Genomic DNA, 26361 nt, shown 5'->3' on the forward strand with positions numbered 1-26361 from the left:
TCACTCTATAATCATTGTTACAATAGATAATAAGTGGTACTTACAGCTGGTGGGAAAATCACACCAATACTTTTGTGTCGGGGGCCATACAGTGAACCAGGCTGAGGAACCGATCTGGTTAAGAGTAATCCATTAAAGAAGGTTCATTTAAGACCCAGATAAGGGTCATTTTATGGTCCCACAAAAGCTGTGAAGGCAAAACTGAGGAGGTGACATGGGGCTGGGAGTGCTGAGAGACAGGGCAGGATGGGAGCCATCAAAGGGAACCTTTGTCAAATGGCAGCCTGGCAGGCAGTATAGCTGGTGTCCTCACTAAGTCAGTCAGCTGCTAAGTCATAGGTAATCATTGGCCTAAAATGTGCCTTCAGTAAACCTATGCATCTGTGTAGTATAGGCTCAAGCAAATGAACCGTACCCCACATCAGTATCTGACTGGTGCAACCAAACCTGCCCAGGGACACTACGCCAGGAAAGGATTTGAGATGACACGTCACTGAGTCAAGAGGCAACACGTGAAAGGGAAATTAATATTTATTCAGAGCCAACTTTAATTTGTTCAAAATAGCACAGGTTTTAAGTTCTTAAGGGTCCCTGGGTGTTTAATACATTTTAAATGCCTGATGATGAATTAAGTTTCAAGATCTTCTCTTTCTTATATTGATGTGGGTCTGAGGGGAGATAAAAAGTTGGATTTGATGTCATTGTTATCTAATTAGACTTGTTTGGCCTTTCATTAGCCAGTGCAATTGCTCCCTCGGACCTGTCCATGTAGCGTGATTTGTAATTCAGCACAGAATGGGTTTCCTTGGCTTCACCTAATTGCTCAAATTTTTATTTGTCAACTGCTGTAGATCACAACCATTTTCAGTTCTGCATAGACAGGCAAATGCTACTTAAAATAACCCACATCCTGCAATTCTTCCCTCAGGAGCTTATCCATGAACATTTTCAGTGTACCGATTAATGAGACCAAGCTTCCTCCTCCCACTCGTCTGATTAAAATATTTAAAGGAATACTAGACAAATTCAGCATGTCTAGTAAGTACTAGACGTGCTCTTCTCGGTATTAGCTGACTCTTGCTCATCTTGATAAAAGAGGGAGAGGAAATCTCTATAAATCAGAAGTCTGCTACTGTCTCAGTCAGGAATGCTCTCCTCCAGTGAAGGGGACAAGCTTTAACATGTTACAAATAGGTGTCAGATGGGACCAAATATTATGAAACAAGTGATGAAATAGGCAGCAAAGCTATTATACCCTGTAAGTTAAAGAAGTATCTGTTGCAACTGGATTTTTTTAAAAATTAATAATTGGGTCTGCCAAAATGGTTCAAAGGTCTGTAATTCAAAGGGAAAATGAGAAGTCCTGGTGTGAGAATTTAGGGGTCTTGGCATGAAATCTGTTAATCTTACCGTTCGTATATGATAAACATGTCTGACTTTTGGTAATGGGATGTTACGGCAGGCATCAGGCGCTGCCCATTTCAGCTGCTCATATGTGAATCACACAGATTCTTCTTGTCAAAGGCAATGGTCTCTCTTCATCTGCTCATCATTTTCGATACCAGCTGCACTCAGCCGGTATCACAGGACTAATCTATATATTCCTAGGAGAGGTATAAAATTTATGAGAGTGCCAAGTGAACTGCATCCAAATGGGCCACTCTGAGGTTAGTCGTTAATAACGAAAAACATTTCCTCTACAACAATGATTTAGGTATCCTAATTTTCATATATCTGGACATGAAATCAATGGGCAGGCATGTGTGCTATGCTCAGCACATGTAAGCAGGTATGTTTGGGAAGGCATGAACACAGAGCAAGAAACAGTGACTTCTGTTACAAGTATGGCTCCTGCAAATATATATCCATATACTGACTTTAAACTACCTTTAAATGTATGTGCCTCTGCATCCTCTACAACCTTTAGCCTCTTGAAACTCTCTGTGAATCACCGTCCCTTCGTGAAGTTGTGAAATATTGTCAGTGACATTTTGGAAACAGGGAAGAGGGAGGCTGAAGGCTGAGTTCACAAAGGCAAGCTGGAGCTGAAATACAACCGTGTCATGCCCCAGGTTACGTGCCAAGTCTCCGATAAAGCTCAGAAACAACCAGGAGCCTCCTGAAGCCAAAAGCACGTCCTCGGCAGAATGCAAACTGCTCGGCAAACCTTCCTCTGCTACACTTGCAAGCAGACAGTACGGCTTTGCCCCAGCCCAGGAAACCCACGTGTGAGGGTAGGCTCCAGCCCCTTTGCACCGGCCAAGTCAAAAGAAGTGAGGCTGGAGAAGCAAGCGCTACAGAAAGGAAGAAGTAGACTTTCTTACTGGAAAGCTCTTCCCGTATTTTAAAAAAATATATTTTCAATACTTCTAGTAAGAAGGTTAATGGGAACTTTAAAAAGAGCTTTCTATCCTACAATTTTCCTCTGATTTTCCTGCTAAGAAAGAAAAGTGGCGTGTGGGAAGAAATGCTGACAGGAGGTGTTTCTGATGGAGTCAGTGGTGACCAGGAGCAGGATGCAGCTGCTCGACCATGACATAATTACTTCATCTCTCTATCAAGAGAAAACCCTGATAAGACAGTATTGACTGGGGAGGGAAAATTTAAAGCTCTGCTGATAAATGCTGAGTGGGAATGAGACAAGCTGCTTGGACAGGAGATCCCCGTGGAAGAGGGTGCATGAGATGACAGTGACATCCAGGTCTCACCACTCAGCTCTGGGGCTTCTCATCTCCCTGCAGAGATGTCCCCTCCACGGTGGGTCCTGGGGTCCGCGGGGCAGGAGGACCATGGGCAATGTGGGTTTTGATGCCAGTGAGCTGAACGTGAAAGTCAAGGTATTAATGGTCCTACCAGGTTTGGGAGCTTGAGGTGTGAACCTCTACCCTGTTACTGTAGTGATGCGGCACCGAGCCTTTGCCGTCCGCTGGCCAGCCGAGCCCCCCTGCAGCACCGCAGGCTGCCCTGGGTGGGCACATGGGCTTCCCACACAGCCCACCCACCGAAATGGGTGGGAGGAGGAAGAGTGAAAGGAGAAAGGAGGGTGAGAAGAAAAGGCCAGGAGAGGTTTGTTGGGAGGAGGTGCAGGGCAGGCAACGGAGTGATACAGAGACAAACGAGCAGGCGGAGCGACCGAGCCACGCGCGTGCGGTGTGCCTGGTGCAGCTCCCATCCTTCCAGGTCAGGAGAGGCTGCTCTGATTAATGATTTCACCAGCACATTGGAGAGATGCTAAAGAACTTTCTGCTTAATCCACAAGCAAGGCACAAATAGTTTTTGATGGAAAGCAATATTAAAATTGTTGATTTTTACAGAAAAAAATAACATCCATTAATCAAACAAATGGCACACTCAGGAATTGAGCAGTGTGGGAGAGCAAATTGATTACAGGAGTTGTCTATTCCCCCTACGTCTCTCAGCATTTCAAAGTGTACATAATACCAAGCTTTATTATTTGCTGGCCCTTTAAGTTGGAATTGAAATGCAATTAAAATAGCACTTGAGAGAGCCATACATTTTAATTAATGGCCTGCATTGCTGAGAAGTTGGAAAACAAAGAGAGCATTGCCCACTTGCAATGAGTAAATCAAGACGGATGCGTTCCTGGGCGTCCATACATCAATATGACGACATAATCTAGTAAAGCAAGAAACCCATCTCTGCTGTAATATCACTCGTTTTGCTTCAGAAATTTAGCCCAACGGGTGCGTATGATAAGTTGAGCACCAGCTGAACAGCCTCAGTTTTTAAAAATGGGACAAAATATATCTAAGGGGATGCGGTTCTTCTGCAGGGCTCCAAAACCAAAAGGAGCCCCCGTGAGACTCAGCCCGCAAACTCCCCTCCCCACCGTGCTGCTTCTCCTCTTGGTTTCCAGCCCCCAGAGCTCTTGCCCTGAGCTGCCAAATTGGCAGCTCAGAGGCAGCGGTCGCAGACGGGGGTGACACTACGAGTGGTGTGAGAGAGGTGCGAGCCCCGTGATGTGAAGTCCGGGGTTTGCTCCAGCTCAACAAGCTTGTTGGAGCCTGGGCCAGCGCGTGCTCTCCCCAGCAAGCAGGGACATTGCTGGGAAGTATCCTGGCTAATCCCTGCTGCTCCCGGCGGCACCGTTCCCACGGACAGCTTGGATGCAGCATCCCTTTTTTGGAGGCTACCTGGATTATACAGTATATATATATGTGTGTGTATATATATATGCATATTTATGGCAAAGACTGGTACCAGGCAGGTTTGCAAGCATCGATTTAGACTTTATCTCCCAGTCCCTAAGTTCATGAATATTTTATGTGATTGTCGTGGTTTAACCTGGCAGGCAGCAAAATACCACGCAGCCACTCGCTCACTCCTCCCCTCCCCGGTGGGATGGGGAGAGAATCGGAAGGGTAAGAGTGAGAAAAACTCGTGGGTTGAGATAAAGACAGTTTAATAGAATGGAAAAGGGAAAATAATAATAATAATAATAGAATATACAAAATGAGTGATGCACAATGCAATTAATCACCACCCGCGCTGACCGATAACCAAGTAGTGATCGCTACTTCCTGGATCACACCTGGCTTCTATCACCTCTGCCTTTTCCTTAAATATGGTTGGAAAATATTTCTCAAGTGGAAAACAGTTGTTTGTACATTTTGTTTATTTTTTTTCTCAGCATTTAATAGCTCTTTTTAAATGCATCACCAAGGTTTTCTAGCAACTGGCAGTCATAGTAACATGCGCCCACTTCAGAGTGCGTGATTTATCCCTGAGATCAGAAGAAGGTGGGTGGCCCTTAATCCACACCTGCGTATTCACTGGGGAAGCAGCAAAGCTGAAGTGGGAAGTCTGCTTGAGTGTGCAGGTCTCCTCCTGACAGCATTTTAGCAGGATCTGGAATATCATATTGTCACTCAGACTTCTGAAAAGAAGCCCAAACAGGCCCCTTACCAGTCCCATTTGGTTTTCTGAGGTATCAAAAAGCCGGAACGGGAGATGCACATGAAATGTTACTAGCGGCTGAAGCAAAGGGACCTAATTAGAGGCCTAGATAAGTGCACTGAAGTGAAGACAGGGAATTTAGATGAAACAAAAAGACGCCGTGTAATTATTAAAATAACTAATGTGTTGCTTTATAAACCATGATGAACCACGTACTGAGGGTTATGCTGTGTTCTGAACTTTGATTGACTCATACAGTTATGTCTTAACTGCCAACTTTTATAGCAAGACAAAACAAGCACAGCCAATCCCCTAGTGATCGTGCCCCTGTACTCGGCACTGGTGAGGCCGCACCTCAAATCCTGTGTTCAGGTTTGGGCCCCTCACTACAAGAAGGACATGGAGGTGCTGGAGCGTGTCCAGAGGAGGGCAACGAAGCTGGTGAAGGGCCTGGAGCACAAGTCTTATGAGGAGCGGCTGAGGGAACTGGGGTTGTTTAGCCTGGAGAAGAGGAGGCTGAGGGGAGACCTCATCGCGCTCTACAACTACCTGAAAGGAGGTTGTAGCGAGGTGGGTGTTGGTCTCTTCTCCCAAGTAACTAGCGATAGGACGAGAGGAAATGGCCTCAAGTTGCGCCAAGGGAGGTTTAGACTGGACATTAGGAGAAATTTCTTTACTGAAAGAGTGGTCAGGCCTTGGAACAGGCTGCCCAGGGAAGTGGTTGAGTCACCATCCCTGGAATTATTTAGAAGATGTGTAGATGAGGCGCTTAGGGACATGGTGTAGTGGGCATGGTGGTGTTGGGTTGACGGTTGGACTGGATGATTTTAGAGGTCTTTTCCAACCTTAATGATTCTATGATTCTATGATTCTATCTGAGCCCCCAAATCTACGTGCTATCATTGATGCCAAGGAGAAAATTCCCTTCTCTAATGATCAAAGACTGAAGGTGAACTTGAACTTTCCAAGAACCTGAGGTGGAGTTTGAATAAGGATTCGTAAGGAACATGGCATGAGCCTTTGGGTCAGGTACCCAAGGTGACATACTAAAAATAATGGAAGATATCTTCCCTTCTTTTGTCATCTGTCCATACTGCTGTGGGCACTCAGACCTGACCGCTTTCCACCTCAGAGGGCCATCCCACTGGCCGTCTTCTGCACGTTCATTGCTTTTGTCCTGCCTATTCTGCAAGTGAAAACCATGAAAACCAGCTGTCGGTGTAACTCGTAAAGAAATGGCAAGTTCTCCCAGCTGGCATGCTAGAGAAGTGAGAAAATTGCATTATCCCGAACTAAAAGTGGGTAAAATCCATTCACCTACAGTTACCCTTGAGTATACCTTTGCTTTGTCTGAGTTTTGAATCCAGTCTGCAGGTGTATTTAAGCAGAATGTTTGCAATGGAACCTAATTGGGAACAAGTTAATATGGGAGGAAAAAAATAAATCCCCTGGGAAGCTACTGAAGATCTTCACTTCCAGCATTTAAAAGCTTTCCTTAAAAGCTACACCACGTTTTCTGGCAGCAAGTCCTTACAGTGCTCCCTCATCCATGCTCATAATCAGCACTGGTTATTTTTGTCGCCATCACCTCCAGCCCTCTCAGGTGCTCTCCCCACCGGTGTATTCCTCAGAGGAGGCTCCGACAGAGATGTAGCACATGTACTGGAAACGGGTAAAGCCATTTCACGGGTATGTCTGTGAAAGAAACAAACCGCACACCTAAAGCTACTCACAGCTATCAATTGGGGTTTGCTAATCAAAAATGAGAAGAGTCAATTTTTTCAGGAATTCATCCCTCTTTTTTTTTGTAAAGCCAGGCAGCTTGCGTGCCTATCCTCAAAAGGTAAGCTTTCAGGGGAAAAAACAGGACCAAAATCCTGAGCTTCTCAAGATTCAAGATCTGGTACAAAATAGAAAGCCATAGCTAGACTCAACTGGGAGGATGGTGACCCAAAATGTTTGCTTGCCTCCCCACTACAGCCTTTCCGTGACTAAAGCCACTCGTGATTATAAGGCACCATCGATCGGACCCAACCTCAGGAAATCCCAATGCTATTGACTGGTTTCTGGCAGGAGAGGAAGGATACCCTAAATGTGCCCTCTTTTTATACATCTTCCCTACAGACGTGCTGTCTCCTGGCAGAGCCCAGGCACTGAGCTAGGTGGACCTTTCTCTGGTCTTTTCTAGGGTCCCCTCTGGTGTGGCAGTCCCTATGTTGCTGTAACAACCCCCAGATTTTCTTCTTGCTGCCTCCAAAAGTGGCACCTGCTCTCCTAGGTGTTGCACGCTAGTCTATGTTTGTCTCAGTTTTGCCTTCCTGTTTGCTTATTGCTAAGAAGGATTTCAGGGTTGCAGGTGAGCCTCCCGCAGCCCACCAGGACCTTTGGGCTTGGTGCCCATGACCCATGGCCACAGGCAGATGTGATTCACAACTACTTCTTCAGCATACTGCAGGTTAATGGCAAAGCAGCCGAGGCTTGGGCTGCCCCCAGGAAATTGGGACATCCAGAAAAAGAAGAAAAAAGGGCTCCAGGATGATTAAAATGACACCCTGCAGGACCAAGCCACTGCTGGGGTGGAGCGTCCCTTTGCAGGACCCCAAACTGCATTGATAACACCTGAGGTTTCCCCGTGGGGCAGCTCAGGGGCTGAACAGGTTAACTGAGAAAAAAACACATTAGATCTTTAAAAACAGTATTGGTAGGCAGCCCTGCGCTGTGTAATAGAAAGCAAACTTGGCACAGGCTGGGTAATCCTGTGATATTTTGAAGAAATCGTGCCCCCTGCTGATTTAATTAGATTTTTTTTAGCCTCGGCTCTAAACCTGGTGAGAACATTCAAACATACTGATTAGCATTCAAGGTCAATAACTCAGATGTCCTGCTGGATAGTAAAAATCTTCTCTTTCAACCCTGAAATAAGATGCTTATTATTGATTTTTTGGAAGCAGAAAGCAAAAGATGAATGTCATACCCTTGCAGGGCCAGCCTTTCTGAGACCATGCCTAGCATTTGCATGCCCTTTGTAGCATTTAATGGGGAAATAAAAGCCTGGAATAATAACACAAACAGAAATTTGTGACCAGGGGATTCGCCAGGTTTATAAAGCCTCCGTGGATGTTTGTGACTTACCTGCATGGTAAAATCATCTCATTTTCTAGCCTGCCTACAAAGGCGAGTCATCGGCTGCCCATTTAAAACGATCTCGAGTGATTAGCACAAGAAAAATAGATTGCTGTGAAATAGCAATCACTGTTGTTTTACGAGATGTTTTTTTATACCCCAATATCTCAGATCAACTCTCTCAATGGCCAGCAGTATAAAAAAAATGCACATTTTTTTTCAGAAAACCTCAGCTGTGTCAAACTGGCTAGCAGGAAGGTCACCTCCAAAGCTTCTCTCCTTGCAGGTCGCACAGCAAAAGCAGGAAAGAAAGGAAGAAAACCCAACGGCGTGCTGTCATGGGGGTGCAATCTGGGCTCCTGGCCAGCCCCGCACTCCTGTCCCGCAGCGGGGCTGGACACAGGCTCACGCTCCCCGCTCCGCTCCCCGGCAAAGGGCCACCAAATCCCCATTTCCCAGTGCCCAGTTTCCATCTGCCAACTTGGGGTTGCTGGAGCGATGGTACAGAGATGTGCCTGCCGGATTTAAGCTAGTCCAGCATTCCTTTCCACTAAACTCCTCCTTACTGTGCTCTCTGGTCCTGTATTGTGCTCTGCTATTGTTAATGCAACTCAGTGACATTTTCTTTTGGCTTTCCTCTCCCAGTCGCCAGATTGCAAACCTGCCTTCGCTGGAAGGTCATTGAGTACCCTCTAGTGGATATTTTTGGAAAATATAGCTCAGCTCTTTATTGGTCTCCGAAGGCTTAGCAGCAGCTCTCTGGAAAGCCTTGTGTTTATAGTTAAGATACACAGGGGATGGATTACAGTAAGTACAGCACATGCTAACAGTTGCAAACTCTTACAAGAGCTCCTTCTCTTTAGTTAAATCAAACTCGAAGGGCAAACAAGATTAAAAATCAATACTTCAGAGAGAAACTGCTTGAGTTTTTTGAACTAGTAGATGTGTACAAGGGCAAAAATACCTGTAAGGAAAAATCAATCTGCCAATAGCTTTCATTTTCAGCTTTTGGAATAGCCTGGGACGGCACCGGGGCCCCAACTTATGGCATCCAAGGACAGGCTGGAAATTATGGCAGGGAGCTCCTGGGAGGAGCAAGGATATATCCCCATGATTGGCCTCCTTACCCTTTATTTATTGATTTTATTAATCATCCCTTTTTAAAAATTAGCTAATGCGTTTGATCTTTGCTTCCCGTGAACTCTATGCGGTGGATTAGCCTTCGCAAACAGCCAAACTCCCACCCAGCCACTCACTCACTCGCCCGCCTCAGAAAACAGGATGAAAAAGGTCTTGTGTTAAGGTAAGGAGAGGGAGCTCACTTGCCAGTTACCATCACAGGCAAATCAGACTTGACCGGGGGAAAAATATTTTAATTTGTTGCCAATTAAAATAGATTCAGGTAGTGACAACGAAAGACAAACATTAAAATGATACCTTTCTTCTCCCCCTTTTCCCAGGCTCAGCTTTGTTCCCAACTCCTCTACCTCCTCCTCCCCCCACGTTGCACAGGAGGGTGGGGAATGGGAGCTGGGGTCAGTCTGCAACAGCTTCTCTCTGCCGCTCCTTCCTCCTCATGCTTTTCGCCTGCTGCAGTGTGGGGTCCTCCATGGGCTGCAGTCCTTCAGGATAAACCTGCTCCAGCATGGGTCCTCAACTGCATGATGGACATCTGCTCCAACTCCTGGAGTACCTCCTCCCCTTCCCCCTTCCTCCTCCTTCTCCGACCTTGGTGTTCCCCTCTGCTGTTTCTCACTTTTTCCCTCCTCCTCTGCCCATCCAGCTTTTTCTGCCCTTTCTGATACAACCTACTGATAATATTTTCACTAAAATATTGTATGGTACTGGACCAAAAGATTCACAGAAAACCAAAAATCTGCCTACACAGAGTGCAGACAGTCTCCATGCAGAAAAACCCTCCATGCCTTTCTCCTCTTCATCACAGCGAGCAGCGTTCGTTTCCGTTCCTGTCATCTATCAGTCCAATCCCTCTCTCAGCAGTCTCATCGGTTCACCTTGGGTTGATGTCAGACTAAATGTCGTACAATTACCAGGCTCATCTTTATGCCTTTTTAACAGTGGCTTAATGCTAATACTCTGTAAGGCTTCAGAAATTTCCCCGGTACACCAGGATGTACTGAAAATGAAGATGAGTGGGCCAATTATCTCCTCGGCAGATCTTCCAGGCCTCCTGAGTGTGTAGCAAGACTTAAACCTATTTATGTCTAATACAGATTCTTAATGTCCTCACTTATAACTTAGCAGCTAAAAAATATGACTTCTCTCATTTTGCTTGAATATACCATCCTGCTTCTTGCTAAATGTGTAACAGAAATATTTCTCTGTCTTTACCTTTTCTCCCCCATCTCCTCCGTAGGGAGTTGCTGCGGCTGCTGCCCGCTGTTTTTCAGGGACATCCGTCAGGCTTTGCCCTTTGCGTGTCTCATTTCTCTCCAGGAGCACAAGCTCCATGCTGGTCTGCTGCATATTTCACAAAAAATACAGTACTTCGCTGGCTTAAAAGGACCCCTCCTGGTTGTATGTTGGCTCTTCACCTCCTTTTTTAACGTCATCTTTCCTTGTGGAGCTTTTGGCTGTGGCTCCCAAAGCTGAACCTCATGTGCCACTTTTATGCCAAATGTTGGTCACTGTTGAAGCTTCAATTTCTGAACAACCCTGATAGGCGGAGTTTTGCTTTTGCTGGGAATCACCGTTATTTCCAGCAAGTAGCTGGTTGTCCATTTGCCATGATTTAACAGTAAACCAGACTCTCTATACATGTAGGTAAAAGACCAGTGGAGCCCTGAACCCTCTCTCTAACCTCCTACTTTGGATCCTCCATAGTCCACCCTCTCCACTAACAGCTGAGACACCTCCAGCCTCCCTCTGCCCCATCCCTGGGTTGGTCAAGGTTTATGAAGAGGCTGGGACCCCGTGGGGGACCCACGCTGGAGCAGTCTGTTCCTGAAGGACTGCACCCATGGAAAGGACCCGCGCTGGAGCAGTTCGTGAAGAACTGCTGCCCATGGGAGGGACTCACATTGGAGAAGTTCATGGAGGACTGTCTCCTGTGGGAGGGACCCCACGCTGGAGCAGGGGAGGAGTATGAGGAGTCCTCCCCCTGAGGAGGAAGGAGCGGCAGAGACACCGTGTGATGAACTGACCGCAACCCCCATTCCCCATCCACCTGCGCCGCTCAGGGGCAGGAGGTAGAGAAATTGGGAGTAAAGTTGAGCCCAGGAAGAAGGGAGGGGTGGGGGAAGGTGTTTTTTAGAGCTGTTCTTATTTGTCGTTATACTATTCATTGCAGGGTGCAATAAATTAATTTAAATTTCCTCGAGTCAAATCTATTTTGCCCGTGATGGTAATTGCTGAGTGATCTCCCTGTCCTTGTTTTGACCCATGAGCCTTTTGTTGTATTTTCTCCCCCCCCGCCCAGCTGAGGAGGGGAGTGATAGAGCGGCTTGGTGGGCACCTGGCATCCAGCCAAGGTCAACCCACCACACAGGGATGTGCCAGCTCAAGCACCAAAGAGACAGTCTGTTTTACAGAGTAAGCAGAAGTGTTTGTTTCCGTGTGATTTCAAGCACAAGCAACAAACACGTATAGCAAAAAATAAATTGGCTTAGCCAGCGCTTCGAAGGGCGTGAGCTGCCACCCATGGTAATTTCAACATGACACCTGCCGCCTTCCCCTTCGCAAAAGGCCGCTCGAGTGATTCACGTGCTTGTCTACTGATGTTCCCGGCTTCTTAAACCACACCACTTACTCTTTGTCTTGGACCCAAAACTTTCAAATGGTTTTTAAAAGGCTTTGTTTTTTTTTTCCCCTGGTGTTCACAGCACCTTCTTTTGAAAGAGAGGTGTTCCCAGCCTCTGCCCCGAGAGACAGGGCTGGCAGCGGGAAGTCGCCCTCCTCCCCTGCCTTACTCACCTCGCTCACGCTCGCTTTTCCCCACGAAGGGATGATGGAGCCGCCGCCTCCCTCCCCACGGGCGAGAGTTGAGACACCCAGCCGCCGGGAGCTCTCCGGTTCTCCCCAGCAAGGGGTGCCTTGCCCTTTTCTGATTAGGCTAGAAAGTTATAATGCTGATGTGCAGTCAGGCTGCAAAGTTACGACGCTGATCCAAATGGAACGCCAGGACATGTGGGCACCTCTTCCCCCTGCTTTATTGCCGGGTGGAGGAAGGCTGGGGGCTGCAGGAGCATCGTGCTTCCACACCCTCCTCTTTTTTGTGCTGGATCCCCCCGTGCCAGCCCAGCCTCTCACCATTTCAAAGAACCTTCAAAATCTGTCGTAAAAAGCATCACAATTTTTTTTTTTAAAATTAGCACAGATGGCAAGGACTACGTTTTAAGAGGAACAAGGAGCTCTGCATCTCTCCAGCCCTGCAAGGGGAGCCATAGGGGGCTGGCACAGTGGGTGGGCTCCACGCTCAGCGACGCTTTCCCAACGCCTCCGGTGACTGATCCACTCGGCAAAGCGGCAATTCTGGTTATGTTCAGTTCCTTCATCCTTTTTCTCTCCCTTTCCAGAAGTGACAACTTTTCTGTTTGCACCTCCATTGCATCACCACCCCCCTCTACAGCTGCCCTGCATTTTTTTGCCTAACAGCATGTAATTAATCAGCTCAGGTTTGTAATAAAACATGACGCCCATTTAATAGACTGAGTCACCGGGAGAGCCAAGCAAAATGAGCCGATGGGAAGGATGGCAACGGGAGATAAGGCAGGGCTGTCAGCAGGCGAGGGGCAGGCCTGCCTTGCACAGCCAGCGCTCCGCGGCAGCAGCCTGGGCGACACCGAGACCAAACCTGCTCCTGTTTCCTCGTTGCTTGGTGATGTTTTGGCAGGTTTTCCTGCTTTACCCAGCGTTTCTGCGGCGGGAGCCGGATTGGTCAATCCTTTCCGTAAGCGATGGGCATGAGCGCAGGGTTAGGCTGGGAACCGGGAAACAAACAGAACGGGTGGAGCGGAGAGGTGACTGCCACCCCCGTGGGGACACCCACCCTCCGGGCAAGGGGAGGGGGCGGACCCCACCGAGGGGATGAGCCTTTCGGGGGGAGCCACCAGCCTGTGGCTGGCACTTCAAACGTTGGGCTGATTTCTATTCGTAGCTTTTTTTTGTTGCCAGCTGCAGTAGTCACATCGTTAGTCTTCATTAGGGGGTGATAAAATACACGCAGGTAGAACCCAGGGTAAAACCAGCTGATCACCAGCACTGTGCTTTATGAGCTCTGGAGTCGCAAGACAAAGCAGTTTTGTGGCATGATAAAAGAATCTCCCTCTGGTGGCTCAGAGATCGTCAAAGCTAACGAAGAGTTGTCCTTACGCGGCTGACAAAGGCTTCAGGGCTCACATACAAACTGCTGAACTGATGTATCAGGGAGCGCTCCTTAGTAACACCAGGAAGATGTTGGGGGTTTGTACAATTTAGTTTAAGTAAAGAGATGCAGAAAAATAACAGCAACAGCAGATTAGTTTCATTTTAACATTAGAAAGACAGAAAATAGCCCGTATAGACTCAACGTAAGAGATGATACACGCACCTTGGAAACAGAAGGATTGACAAAAGTGAAAAGTGCAACATCGTAATTTCAATAATGGGGGTGTCTGGGTGTGTATATCCAGACACACATAGCACAAGTAAACACTCATTTTATGGTTAACACAACTGCAGTTGTGTTGAAGCTTTTTAGGCAAAATCATTTTAGCTTTGTTTCATTGAGTTATGAGTATTTCCATATGACTGCCTTTCAGCTGTTTGTTAGAAAAGGCTTATCTAGAAAACTTTTATGATGTCAGCTAATTACATCCCAAATTAAAAAGATTTTATTATTCGTGAACAAGACAGTGGGATTTGGCATTTGCTTTCAGCATTCAGCGAAATTCCTATTTAATCTTGCGCAAACTGATTTGATCTCTTATCCCAGACCAGAAACTTCAAAAGTTGTGACGGTACAAATGGCGCGTTGCAGGATATTCATTGCACAAGGAGATTCCGGCTGCTTTGGGGATGGGCAGGAGAGCAAAAGCTCTGCCAGATCTCTGTATGGCCATGCCCAGGGAGGCAGCAGCAGCTGGGGGACCTCGGTTCCAGTCGCTCGGTGCAACGAGTCCCGTACAGAGCTTGCAGCCGCAGCAGCAGCCACCTTGTGATAGTCTGCCACAGCTGTGGAAGGAACAGGATCAAAGGAGAGAGTCACCACTACCCAAGTTCTTGCAAGTCTTGTTCCTGGTTGTTTACCAAGTATTCCAACCACTTCATGAATATATCTTTTTTTAATTGGAAAAAAATATTAACAAAGAGCTAGCACTAACACAAATTACCTACCCCACTTTTTATTGTTGAATAAATAATCTCCTTACTTTATAGCGCTGCCAGGAGGGATAACGCTATGGTTAAGGCATGACACTATGCTGCAGAAAGGGTGTCTGCTCAAAACTTGTTCAGTCCTCTCTCATCCTTGCCTGTAGCCACTGGAAAACATACAAACCTCCTGCAGTTAAACAGGTAGCCATTCCAGATAAACTATAGGTCTTCTCCTTTGGTTTTCTTTTCCTGTTAAGGTGAAAAAACCCGCAAAGCTAAACACCTGAAAGGGGCCTTTTATTGATGTTGAGAAGCTCCTGAAAGAGCAGCTGAAAGCATTTGCTTTTGGTGGTAGGTGAACACTAGAAAAGCCACTTTAAGTTTACCCATCAGTTAAATTTTTAAAGCCAAGGAGGTGGAGCTGCAGAAATGCCCTAGCTATTGCTGCCAGAACATTATTTAGCTGTTCCTTAGAAAACATCAGCAATTAGGAAAGGCTCCAAGTTTTCCTAAGGAAACACTGTAGTGAAATGCATCATGAAGCTGGCTGTGCCTTCACCTGTGTCCGTCCCTGGGCAGTGCCATCTGCTAACAGCTCGCAGGTTGTGGGAAACCGCCGTCTAGAAAATGTTTTGCAAGAGGATGCAGTCTCCGGCTAAATCACATGCAGCAGAAATCCAGCACCTGCTATTTTTATTTATTTATATATTTAAATCACTGTTGAGTCAATCCAGTAAGCCTCCACAGGTAAACCAGTCCCAAGGAATAGGAATGACCAGCGATGACAACGTTGTAATTTTAAAAGGGGGTCAGGGCCAAATGTTCCTATGATTTCTAATTCTTTCACCTTCCATGGGATGCCAGGGCAATGGCGCTGGGCGTGTATGGATTCCTCCTTGCTAACATAAAATGCTGCTTCTGCTCCAGAATTTCCAGCTTCAGGAACTGAAATTCTGGCTCAAACGTTCAGACTGCATTAGAAGAGTTGAAAAAAGAAATCAAGAAATACAATTAGCCCACCCCTCATCTCTGAATGAGTGCATCATTAATCTCTTTTCTAAAGCATTCTTCACCAACATAAAGGCTATTTTATTTAAGCAACAAAGAGAAACAGGTTGCAGCTGGGGCTTTAAAACCTGAGATACTGATTTTCTTAAAATAAATAGCATTAGTAAGCAATAATGAGGACATTTCTTAATTTGGTTGCTTCTGCTACTAAAATAGCAGAGGACACAAAAAGAACACTAAGTAATTACCTCAGTGAGCACACTCTTCAGGGATTTTTCTTCTTTACCTTATTCCTCAATGCTGAGGAAAGAGATGACAAAGCTGTGTTGAATGTAATGACTTTAAAAAAATTACTATTTATTTAAATCAAGGATTTAGGACACAAAAAAGCTGTGTTTTTTTCTGAATTCCTGGTTCCTAAACATAACTTTTGCAGCTAATAATAGCACATATCTCTATACCCTGGCCAAGCCACAGTGCTGGAAAAAAGCTGTTGACTATATCTACTTTCTGGCAGATTATGGAATATTTTTAATTTATAATTCAGATCCAGAATACACTGCTCACCAGGTCATAACAATGTTGATAGCTAATCTTAGTGTCTAGCATTATGCTTACAAAGGGAGTTTTGCTCATGAAGGAGGTACTGTACAGCTTTCTGTGCCTGTTCTAACAACAAAAAAAGAACCACATTGCCTCAAGATGTTATGTTGCCAAAATTGCTACACCAAAATTTAAATTGAGAACAAAGCCCAAAATCACTTGACCGGCTAAAACGACATGTTATTTTCAGCATCCTTGCAATTCAAAAGCAAGCAAACCAGTAACGCTTTGTGCATCTGTTTGTAACCCAGCATATGTTCCTACCTCCCATGGAAAACATGCATCAAGATATGATGTGGAAAAAATACCAAGAATCTTTTGGTCAGATTAAAATACCTACATAGGCCCCAGTCAGTCATTAAAATTCCAAAGAAAATGCATTACAGACAAGTAAATGAATTCCTTCTGTTTAACGCATCACCTGCTAGGGTTGCTGAGCAGCCACCTTCTAATAGCTGCAATGAACCACTGAGAGCCCAGTGCTGCTCCCTGGTAGCCGGTGGCAGGACCAGATGCTCAAAAAGTCAAAGAGTCAAGGTGTTGAAAGGATGAGAAATTGCCTCAAACAGGTGCTGAACCATACTTTTGCAAGGTAACATGTCAGTCTAAGTATATTAAAAAACAAAACAAAACAAAACCCAGGCTTGCACAATTTAGAATTCAAGTTGTCGTCCTAATGGTTCAGTTCCTAACAGTGCAAGGATTATAATAAATTGGTACCTCTGTAGCTTTAAACAGGCTTTAGACGAGACTTTCTAGATCCAAGGGATTTATAGATCTGTGAGACAGACAACTTATGCCAACTGCTTATCATTACGGTAGTACAGGTGTGTTCTGTAGTGCTGGTGCAACCAGAGGCATTCAAGAGTATGAGCTACAAGCGTTGCACATACAATCTCATATCTGAGCCCTTATCAAAAGAATATTTAATAAAGTGTCAGAAAGCAAGGGGAAAAAAAAAAAAATCTTCCCATGCACTTGTCTGCAGAACAAAGCAGGTTTCTTCCTCAGTAAAGAATCTGCCACAGCCAGCACTGCCTAAGTTCAAAATACATTGCCACTTCTCCAAGTGTTTTACTAAAGTAATTATACCTTCATGGTAAAGTCTTTAAAAAAAAATCTAAACAGAAAAAAACCCTAAATTTTTTGGTACTTATTTTTCTATTATTCTCTGAATATCTTAGTGTGCAATGTAAAGTCTAGATGGTAAGTGAGCTCTTACAAATTCTGCTAGCATCATGGAGTGTCCTTAGCTAGTGAAAATTCTCACTGAAGTAAGTGAAACTTCACCTAGAGACACCAAAAAGCATCGAAAAGTCAGGATGAGAATTTTTACCTGTGCAAGAAAGTATTTGTACTAGTTACCTGACTTTGAAATAAAAAACAAAAGTCAGATTTATATAAAAATCCATTTTTTATTAAACTCTGTTCACAGAAGAGAATAGCTCAGTATAAAATCTCTAACAAAGTGATTTTATAGCGCAGTAAACTCTCTGCCTCTCGCAGCCATAAGCTCTGGTTATGAGTGTACAATACGCCTTCGTATCATAGAATACAAAACTGGAGTTTGTCCTTGTAGCCCTGTATGTGTTACGTGGGAAGACAAAAATTTAATAAAAGCTGATCCTTTTTCTAGCTTATTGTATCCAGAACACCCAGTTTTGTAGCGATGCTTTGAGACCATTATACACGACGTATTGTTATTAGTCAACCTTCTCAGACCGTGCGGCTGCTATTAGGTATTTCAGCCTGTAAGAGGAGTCACTTCAAATGCCCCAGTGACAAATCCCAGCAGTAAAATATTTCCTGAACACCCAAAGCAATCTTCGTCCAAGGGGCCACCCTAGCAGAGCGGAAGAGCAGAAAGGCATGCACAGGGCTTAAAGACAGCAAAGGGGAAAAAAGGGGAAGTTTTCAGTAAAAAACTAGCTATTACATAAAGCCTCACTTTCTGAAGAAATCCTGAAAGTTTTTTTTTTCCTTTCTTTTTATTTAACTGGAGTATTTACAGCACATTTGCTTTACGTCAACAACTAAGAACTGAAAAGCATGCTAGGCTCTCTACGAATACTGAATCCAGAGCAACATGTTCCTCAAACTCTGTACCTCAAGTTGTCAGTGGAAAGTGTTCAAACACCCCCTGCCAAGTTTGGTGATTTGAGAGCAGGCAGAACTGCAAAAAAAATTTCTCTCTGGCCCAAGGACTTCTCCTGCCCCTTCTGCCAAATGTGTGGAAACCAGGTCAGACACCAAATCCCAGGTGAGAATCTGCTGCCCAGTAAATTCACAATGGGCTAGATGGACCCAGACTGCTGTTCCCTGTGCCCAGGAGCAGCATTTGAGGAGAAGCCACTGTACCAAGTGATGCCATGGACTTGAAACCCTTGACTGTACAACACCCCAGAGTCCATTTCAACATTTTACTCACTTGCAACTGCTACAAGATCTTTCTATGAAGTACATGCCACTCTGGAATAATTTAGTAAGCAAGCACCTGACCTGAAAACACATTTACAAAAAGAAACAAAGCAATAATAGGAGCTCTGCAAAATAGGTTTTTCGTAGTTATATAGCAATTTTCATCTTCACAGAGCTTTCTGTTATTGCAAGAAGCTCCTTAGGAAGCTCTGAAAAAGATTAAACAGAAAATACAGAGCAAATATTAATTATTTGTGAGTCCTGCCAATACAGGACTACGGCATTTGTCATTACTTCCACTGTAAACGTTTGTGGTTCGATAAATAGCTCTCTTTATTGTAATTTAAGACAAAGCAATTTTTATGTACTTCAGAATGTACTTATGCACAAGTACACTACTTGTATACTGTTACAGCATCTAGAAATAATAAATACACGGCAGTAACAGTTAGACTAGTCATTAAACTCCTGCAACATCTAAAGGCAAGGGCAAAAACTAGAGAAGCAACTACTCCACGTTCTCCAGCTTTTGGCCAAGTTATTTCTTGTATTTCTCTAGTTTTCTCTCATAAACGATACCAGCACAAAGGTGGTTTTCTCATGAAACAAATTAAGACGATACACTGCAAGAATAAACAGTTCTCAATCTAAAGATAAGGTCAGACAACATTTATTTTTGAATCATTTCAAGAATCAAAGACAACTTCTCATTTAGCAGACAAAAACCTACCCAATAGTGATTTGACAGACAGCAGTGATGCCATACGAGCTCGTATCAATTCCCACGTATTGAATCAAAATGCAAATAGCTTTTTCCCCTTAAAGCTGTACTGACTGTATGGTGCTCTGGCAGAAACTACTGGCACTGTTTTAATACTACCAGACCAGCGTGCACTAACCAGGCCCTGGACAACTAGCACTGAGATGATCAAAAGAGCCATAATCTTGCCCATCAATAAGCATCTTTGTAATTAAGTCAAATGCAATGTCAGTGACGCATTAGGCAATCAATAGAAAAGCGTGTGCGCATTCATCAGGCTACCTAGAAGTCTCAAGCATAAAAAAAACACTGAAAGGCACTAGTCCATAGAACGTACTACCTTCAAAACTGTCTTTGAGTACATGCTTCATTTGCATCCAAGACTACAGCGTCCGTTCTCCCAATCTCTTGCGGTAACTCCAGTGCTTTCAGCTGAGCAAGCAAACAGGTAACAAAACCTTTCCCCCAGTCCCAATTTCCTGGACGTTAAGAAGCAAGTGATACAATAAGAAAACCAAACATGAAAAACAAAGGATCCAGTCTATTCCATCCAATCACCTGATGAATCTAACTTGACCAAGTGTCCTTATTTTTAATGACTGGAGGGGAATAAGTATTATTCAAAAGATGCCTGGACAGAGTGCGCACCACCAGCATATGTTAGTCTCTGAACACTTCGTGTATTTTCCGATTTCAGGGAGGATGTAAGCAATGAATTGAAGCAACAGCTGTGAATTATGCAAGAGATAATTGACCACACCGTATTTTGCCATGATGTCAGACTTGATTCTCTGCTACCCAACATCCAGAGTAGCTATTTGCACTTAGGTGCCAGGAGTGCAACATCAGTGCAACTCAGTATTATAAGGTTGATTACTGAGATCATACTTGGTGGACTAGCTATGAAGGAACTTATCGTACACAGCAACATGTAATCGTGAATTACGCCTACTGCCAGGAGTGCTCCAGATTCGCCGGGATGAGAGACACCACATTAGCACAATGCGGTGTCCAGCAAAGCTAAACCACGCGTCTAATTGTATTCCTAATTGTTGATACTTTCAAGACCAAACAATCTGGAGCCTAGAGTACAGCATGCAGATTCTTTTACCACCACCTTTTCAAAATAGAAGATTGATTGAGGAGGTTTCTTAGCTAGAATCATTATATTCAGGCATTACATCCATTTTTCACTTTGCTGATCCTTCCTCTCCTGCATATCCAAGGCACAAACCATACTGGGGTAGTAGCAAAGGCCAACTCCATCCGACGCTTTCACTTTATCCCAGCCTTAAAATGATGTTTAGACCGAATGTGATGCCGATACATGTGCTGCACAGCCAGAATATATTCCAGGAGACTTGTTTTTTGTTTAAATGGACATCCTATTTTCAGTCAGTTCCCTAGACTTCAAAGCCACTAGACTACCATTTTGGGGCAATACTCAAAATTAGAAAGTCCCCTAGACCTTAAAATGGGAGGATGTGCCACAAAAGTGTTTCTCTCAAACTTCTGGGCTACATAACAGATTACATCAACAAAACCTGCACAACACTGTAAAATTAGCAAGCATCTCGAAGCAAGATGGGACCCAGAAGAACATTCTATGGAATACATAAAACCAAACTCAAACAGCATGAAAAAAGTAATTTTTATTTTTATTGTTTACAAAAGCATGAACACCTTACGCAAAAGCAGCGTCCTGAACCATACATTTCCCACATCCTCCTGGGATATTGGCAGAAAGCAAGTATTTTCTTTGTTCTTTAGGGTTAAATGTACACTGCTGAGGTAATTGGGAACCACCCCACTGATTTCCATGGAGCTCTGACTGCTTACGTTAGCAAAGGGGCCAACTCATCAGAGTTTTGCTCTAGGTGCCAAATTGGCTTAGTCTGTGCTTCTAACTAAGATGAATACACTATCCAGATACTTAATGAGCTCTCCATTCTCTTTAATTTTAACTGAAACAGATCTAATTTTAAATATCTGTTTAAACATTATCACTCTCATCCCACACCAACTTCATGCAAGGTTTAACTTTATGCACCATAAACAATTTTACTCAATTTTTTAAGACAGAGCAAGTGTGCTTATAAGCTATTTAGGAGTGAGACCTTTCAGCACAATAGCCATTTACTCCTTTCTTATCTGCCTCCCCAGCACATGGAGGTCAAGCGCTTACTCTGAAGAAACGTGCCCTAAGGTTAACCTGAAAAAAAATGTGCAGCATTTTTATTTTGCCTTCATCTTTTTCTCCTGATCTGGAGCTGAAAGTAGTTAATGGTCATATAATCAAATAGGCCATGCTTTTGAACCTACAGAGAAACATTTATTTATTTATTAAAAAAGTGTTCTGTTAAACAGAGAATTTGACTGCAATGACTTCAAAAGACTTACCTGGAGCAAATTACTCATACTGTTTCCTAAAACGATCCCTACTATAAAACAGCATAATTCCTCAGCTCCTCCAAATTGAGGTCCCTCCCCTCAGAATCTACAACTGATGCCTCAAAATACTTATTACACTGGGAGAAATGGCTCTGGCTGGTCTGCCATCCTATGTCTAAAATGACTGACAAATGCTATTTATGTCTGCAAGACTGACATTGGATCTATGGATCAATGAAAACTGCTTCATTTTACTGCTCGAGCTGTAGGAACTGTTCTATTAGCTCCTGCCAACTTCACATTAAAGAAATATAATTTACTTCACATATTGAAAGAACCTGCTAAGAACCCATATATATATATATACACACACACACTATGTATGTGTACACATATATATACACACACATATATAGATAATTTGTATTTATTTTACACTGACAAAGTGCTAAAAGAATCCAACAACTGTCACTGCTAGAGATGAGGCTAAATGAAATGGTATCAGTTATATGGCATCAAATAATTATGAGACTCTGGTCCAAGGGCTTCAGAACTGTTAGCAAAAATGCATCTTTCATTGGCAAAAAACCGAAAAGTTCCAAATGGTTTGAATTTCACTTTTAAATAAACTGAAAGCATTTAGGAAAAAAAAATTAAAAAAACACCATGCAAAGTAGATTTTAGAATTTAAATTTCAGTTCTGTGTATAGAAAACAGACATTTATACACATATTCTAATACTTTCGTGGCAAAATCCTGAGGTGCCTTGGACTCAATGATGACTTTAATGAATCTGGCAGTATCTCACATGTGCATCATTGCTTCAAATTTTGAAAAAGAAAAAGCTGTGCAAGTTCAGCCTTGTATTCTGTGAATCTGGCTGCATAGGCAGAAACAGAAGTATTGCACTCAAGACCACGCCTACAAAAATGCACATTTAATAAGGCCATTATATTCAAGATCATACTGGGACTCAAGTCACATGAACAATCAAACACATCAAAAATAGACCTAGGAAAACCATATTGCAAAAGATGGACTCAAACCAGCAGTGTTCCAGCAATTTAATAACTGATTTTTTTTTTCCCCATGAAATGTCAATCTCTCAAACTGTTTTTACCTGCAGGGCCTGACAACACGATGCGTATGTATGCATGCATTCTCACAATGCGTTGTTTCATTTTTTCTTAAAAGTTACCAAGTGCTCCGGAGTTTGAGGGTAGGATTCTACTCAAGTTCTGCCAATAAGGTTCAAGTTGTTATCAACTTTAAGCAGCTTCCATGCATGATGAGGGGAGAGAAGATTTGACTTTCAGTTATTTAAATATTTGCCAACATGCAAGACATAATTCTTACTTTACAAAGTGTAGCAAAGACATAATTGAACCTGTGCTGGAATACTTCTCAGTATGCTCTTTCAGAGCTAGATCACATTAGGAGTATCAGTTTATCTGGTCTGGCTTACTGAAAGAAAGACAGAGCAAACAACCAATTTAACACAATACAAGGAATGATACAGGTTTAGAAGTTAGCTGCCCACATCCCATAGCAAATAGAAAGAAGCTACCCTTTAATCAAAGTGGGGTAAGCTACCTTGAATTTACAGTAGGGTAAGTGTATTCACACCAGCCATTACCTTGGAGTAGCAGGTGTGTTGTAAATCTGCTAGTTTGCTTTGTAGTTATTTGCTCCTTTAGCCGTCCCAAAGTTACCCAGCCAGCCAGCATTTTGGCTTGGTTAAGGGTAGTGGCATTTGTTCAAGAAGGAAGGGTAGACCACTATCCCTCTTCCCCATGCCACAATACATAAATACATAGTTATGCAAATGCAAAAAGCATCAGTACAAAGGCTGGAAGAATCACAAGACACAGCAGATAGGAAACTTAATGGTCACATGCATTACAGGTCAGCAGAGACATTCTTTCACAATCCTATATTCTGCTATAAAATCCACCGTGGTGGAGATTATGAATGAACTACCTTGCAGCTGAATCAACTCCAGCATTAGGAATTATTTCTGAATACAGCAGACTATGTCCAACCCTTTTTTTCCTAGGACCTATTTTTTGGGTTTAGACAGTTTTTAGTACATAGACAAGAGACAAACCTGAGACACAGAAGACGTGACCTGTTTGCATATTATAAACAGACAAATGGATAATCAAGATGCAAAAACTATTAAACATGTCACACAGCTACACCTACAGCTCTGTGTACTTTTCCTGCAACAATGGTGTCACTTGCTGGATGCAGGTTTGTCACTAACTACGAATATGGTTTTGACCAGAGCTGGGAGGAATGCATTTAGACAGCAACAACGCAGCTCTTGCAGTGATGAGCAAGGAACATGGGAGTTCAGGATATGCTTTCTAATTCCACCCCTGTCTTATACTCCTTGCATGCTGAGCAGCTCAAAACATGTCTCTTAGTAATCACATTATTTGGAAGGAGAATAACTCTTTCCATATTTTCTTCACAAAAGGAGCAGTAAGAAGTCCATTAATGTATCACGCAAGAGGAAAAGCTGTCTAGAAGGCTTCTACTTACTTTAGCAGTTTTGACTAAAAACTGATTAGCAGAATCACTTTGTCAATTAGGTTGAAAAGAGCCGAGAATATTTTGGGAATAGAGTTTCAGAAGCCCATCTCTGACATTCACATTAAAATGGTGGCCTGATTACTAGCAATACTTTGTCTGCAAGTGTCTAAACAAATAGAGTTTTGATGGGTATCAAGCAGTAGCAGCATTTTCAACATTTTATGTTTGCTGTATTTAGTACTTTTTAACCGAATTCTCTCTCCCAATAAAGTGACTGTCTTGTAGTTAGCATGACTACCCATACACACGGCATTTCTAAATGGAATTACATATCGTTGTTTTCTCTCCACCATAATCTTATCTTACCATTTTCAGTATCAGTCAGCATCACAGGTTCAATGCAAGTCACAGACAACAAGCAGCAGACCTACTTTTACTGCTTCCTTCAAACAATGTATTGTTTCATATTTATACATTCTTAAAATGTTTTCTTCACTTAGCTATACTAAAAGTACCACTCCAAAATTTAAGTTTACTTTGAAAAAGGTTATTGATGACTTCACCAAAAAATACCGCCAAAAATCCCTTTTACTCCCACAGGAAATCATATTTTCTCCTGAATTAGTGTTAACGGATATTTATATTAGAGGAGTCCATATTTCAGAAACCAGTTATTTAATGCTCAATACTCTTTTCAGCAGATGAAGAGGTAGGTATATTTCCATACAAGAAAAAAAAAAACAAAACAAACTGTAACAGACAATTAAATCAAGTAATGTCTGAAAAGTCAAACACTGTTCTGACAGCACATAATGTGTCTGAAGATACTCTCCAAGGAGGACAAGAAAAGTTGCGCATTCTGATAAGATAATACGTCATAATTTGAAATTTAATAATTTTCTGGAAAGAAAACACAAGTATCCAAATGCTACTTCCTTCCCCTCCCTCCCCCAAAGAAATGTGGGTGCCAACAAAACTGCCTGTATCAATGGTAGTATTAACTTTTGGAGTGCTAAACATGGAATCAACTGCAATTCTTCCTTACATTCACCAACACCAGCAGTCTACAAGTTTACACAGAGACCATATGCATGATAATTACATAATTACAATAGAAATTCAACTTTAGTGTTGTTCTTAAAACAATCTTCATAAATAATGAAAATATCTGTGTTCTAGCTCTTCAGTAACCTAAGGTTAATTGGTACAGATAGTGTTTTTTTCTTCCTTTTATAAACCAAACTGGAGGTTCCTCACTGCCAACAATGGTTAAGGCCTGGATCAAGTTATTCTCCTTTTGCTTTTCCCTTTTTCTGCTTTTTTCCATTTTCCACCACTGCATTATTTTCTGGTTTGCTTACTCCATTTGCAACAGCACCATTTGCTATTTTGCCATTCTTTACAGGTTCCTTGGGCAGCTTATATGTCCGATAGTAGAAGTTACCAAACAGGAAAATGAAGGTGACAGCATAGAAAATTACACCCCAGTGCATCCATTTAGGGAAAGGACAATCAATATAAATAGACAAGGCTGTGTGGCCAATAGTCACATGGAACTGCACCTGAAAGACAGAAAATACAGAATCAAGAAGGTCTGGATATATTCTGTAGGTCTGACTGCACCAATGTATACCGATCGATTAAGTTATGAAAACTGCTAAATTGGGAGGCAGTAGGGAAGCTGGATTTGGCTGTCACATCATGCATGCACACATATGCTTGACCAGGGATATCAAATTTATTGCAGTACCTGGCACCAGTTTTCAGAAATAGGAAAATGAGAAGACATTAAGAGATCTGGATTTTCTCTACCTTTTGAACAGGTTTTTGCAATTCAGTTGAAACAACCAGTAAGTAGTATTAGACTTTACTCACACAACTCTTATCTATGCTGCATATTTTTTTTTGAGAAATGAAATAAACACTTCCATCTCCAGGAAGTATTCTAACTTCAGCTGTGAGTATCAGACAGCTAAGAACTTCTGCAAGAAGCAACATCTGTTCCAAAGCTCTGCAAATGCAAATCCAAATCCACTCAGAGGCAGTACCTTCTGAGATACAGCGGAATTTTACTTACCAATTGCAATATAGTCAAATATCGTTTCCACCACAGGTATTTCTGAAATTTAGGGCCACAGGCAGCTAATCCGTAATACATGTACATAATGACATGAATAAATGCATTCATCTGAGCTCCAAAAAAAGCTGTCCAGAAACAGAAGGGAAGATTGTCATGTAATTTTGACCAAAAAAAAAAAAAAAAAAAGAGAGAAGTCTTTTCTAGTCTTATT

The 26361-nt window shown here is 43.0% G+C and overlaps 1 protein-coding gene across 1 annotated transcript in view; it reads right to left on the minus strand.

Moving 5' to 3' along the window:
* Positions 1 to 24505: 24505 nt before the first annotated feature.
* Positions 24506 to 26361, minus strand: part of ELOVL4 (ELOVL fatty acid elongase 4) — a 32075-nt gene continuing 30219 nt past the window's right edge. The window contains exons 5-6 of the mRNA XM_075145369.1: positions 26148 to 26275; positions 24506 to 25632 (exon numbers count right to left, since the gene is read on the minus strand). Of these exons, the coding sequence (XP_075001470.1) occupies positions 25357 to 25632; positions 26148 to 26275 (404 nt within the window). The 3' untranslated portion in view covers positions 24506 to 25356. The remainder of the gene's footprint in view (positions 25633 to 26147; positions 26276 to 26361) is intronic.

Source organism: Calonectris borealis, chromosome 3, assembly GCF_964195595.1.
Source record: "Calonectris borealis chromosome 3, bCalBor7.hap1.2, whole genome shotgun sequence".
Taxonomy (NCBI): Eukaryota; Metazoa; Chordata; class Aves; order Procellariiformes; family Procellariidae; genus Calonectris; species Calonectris borealis.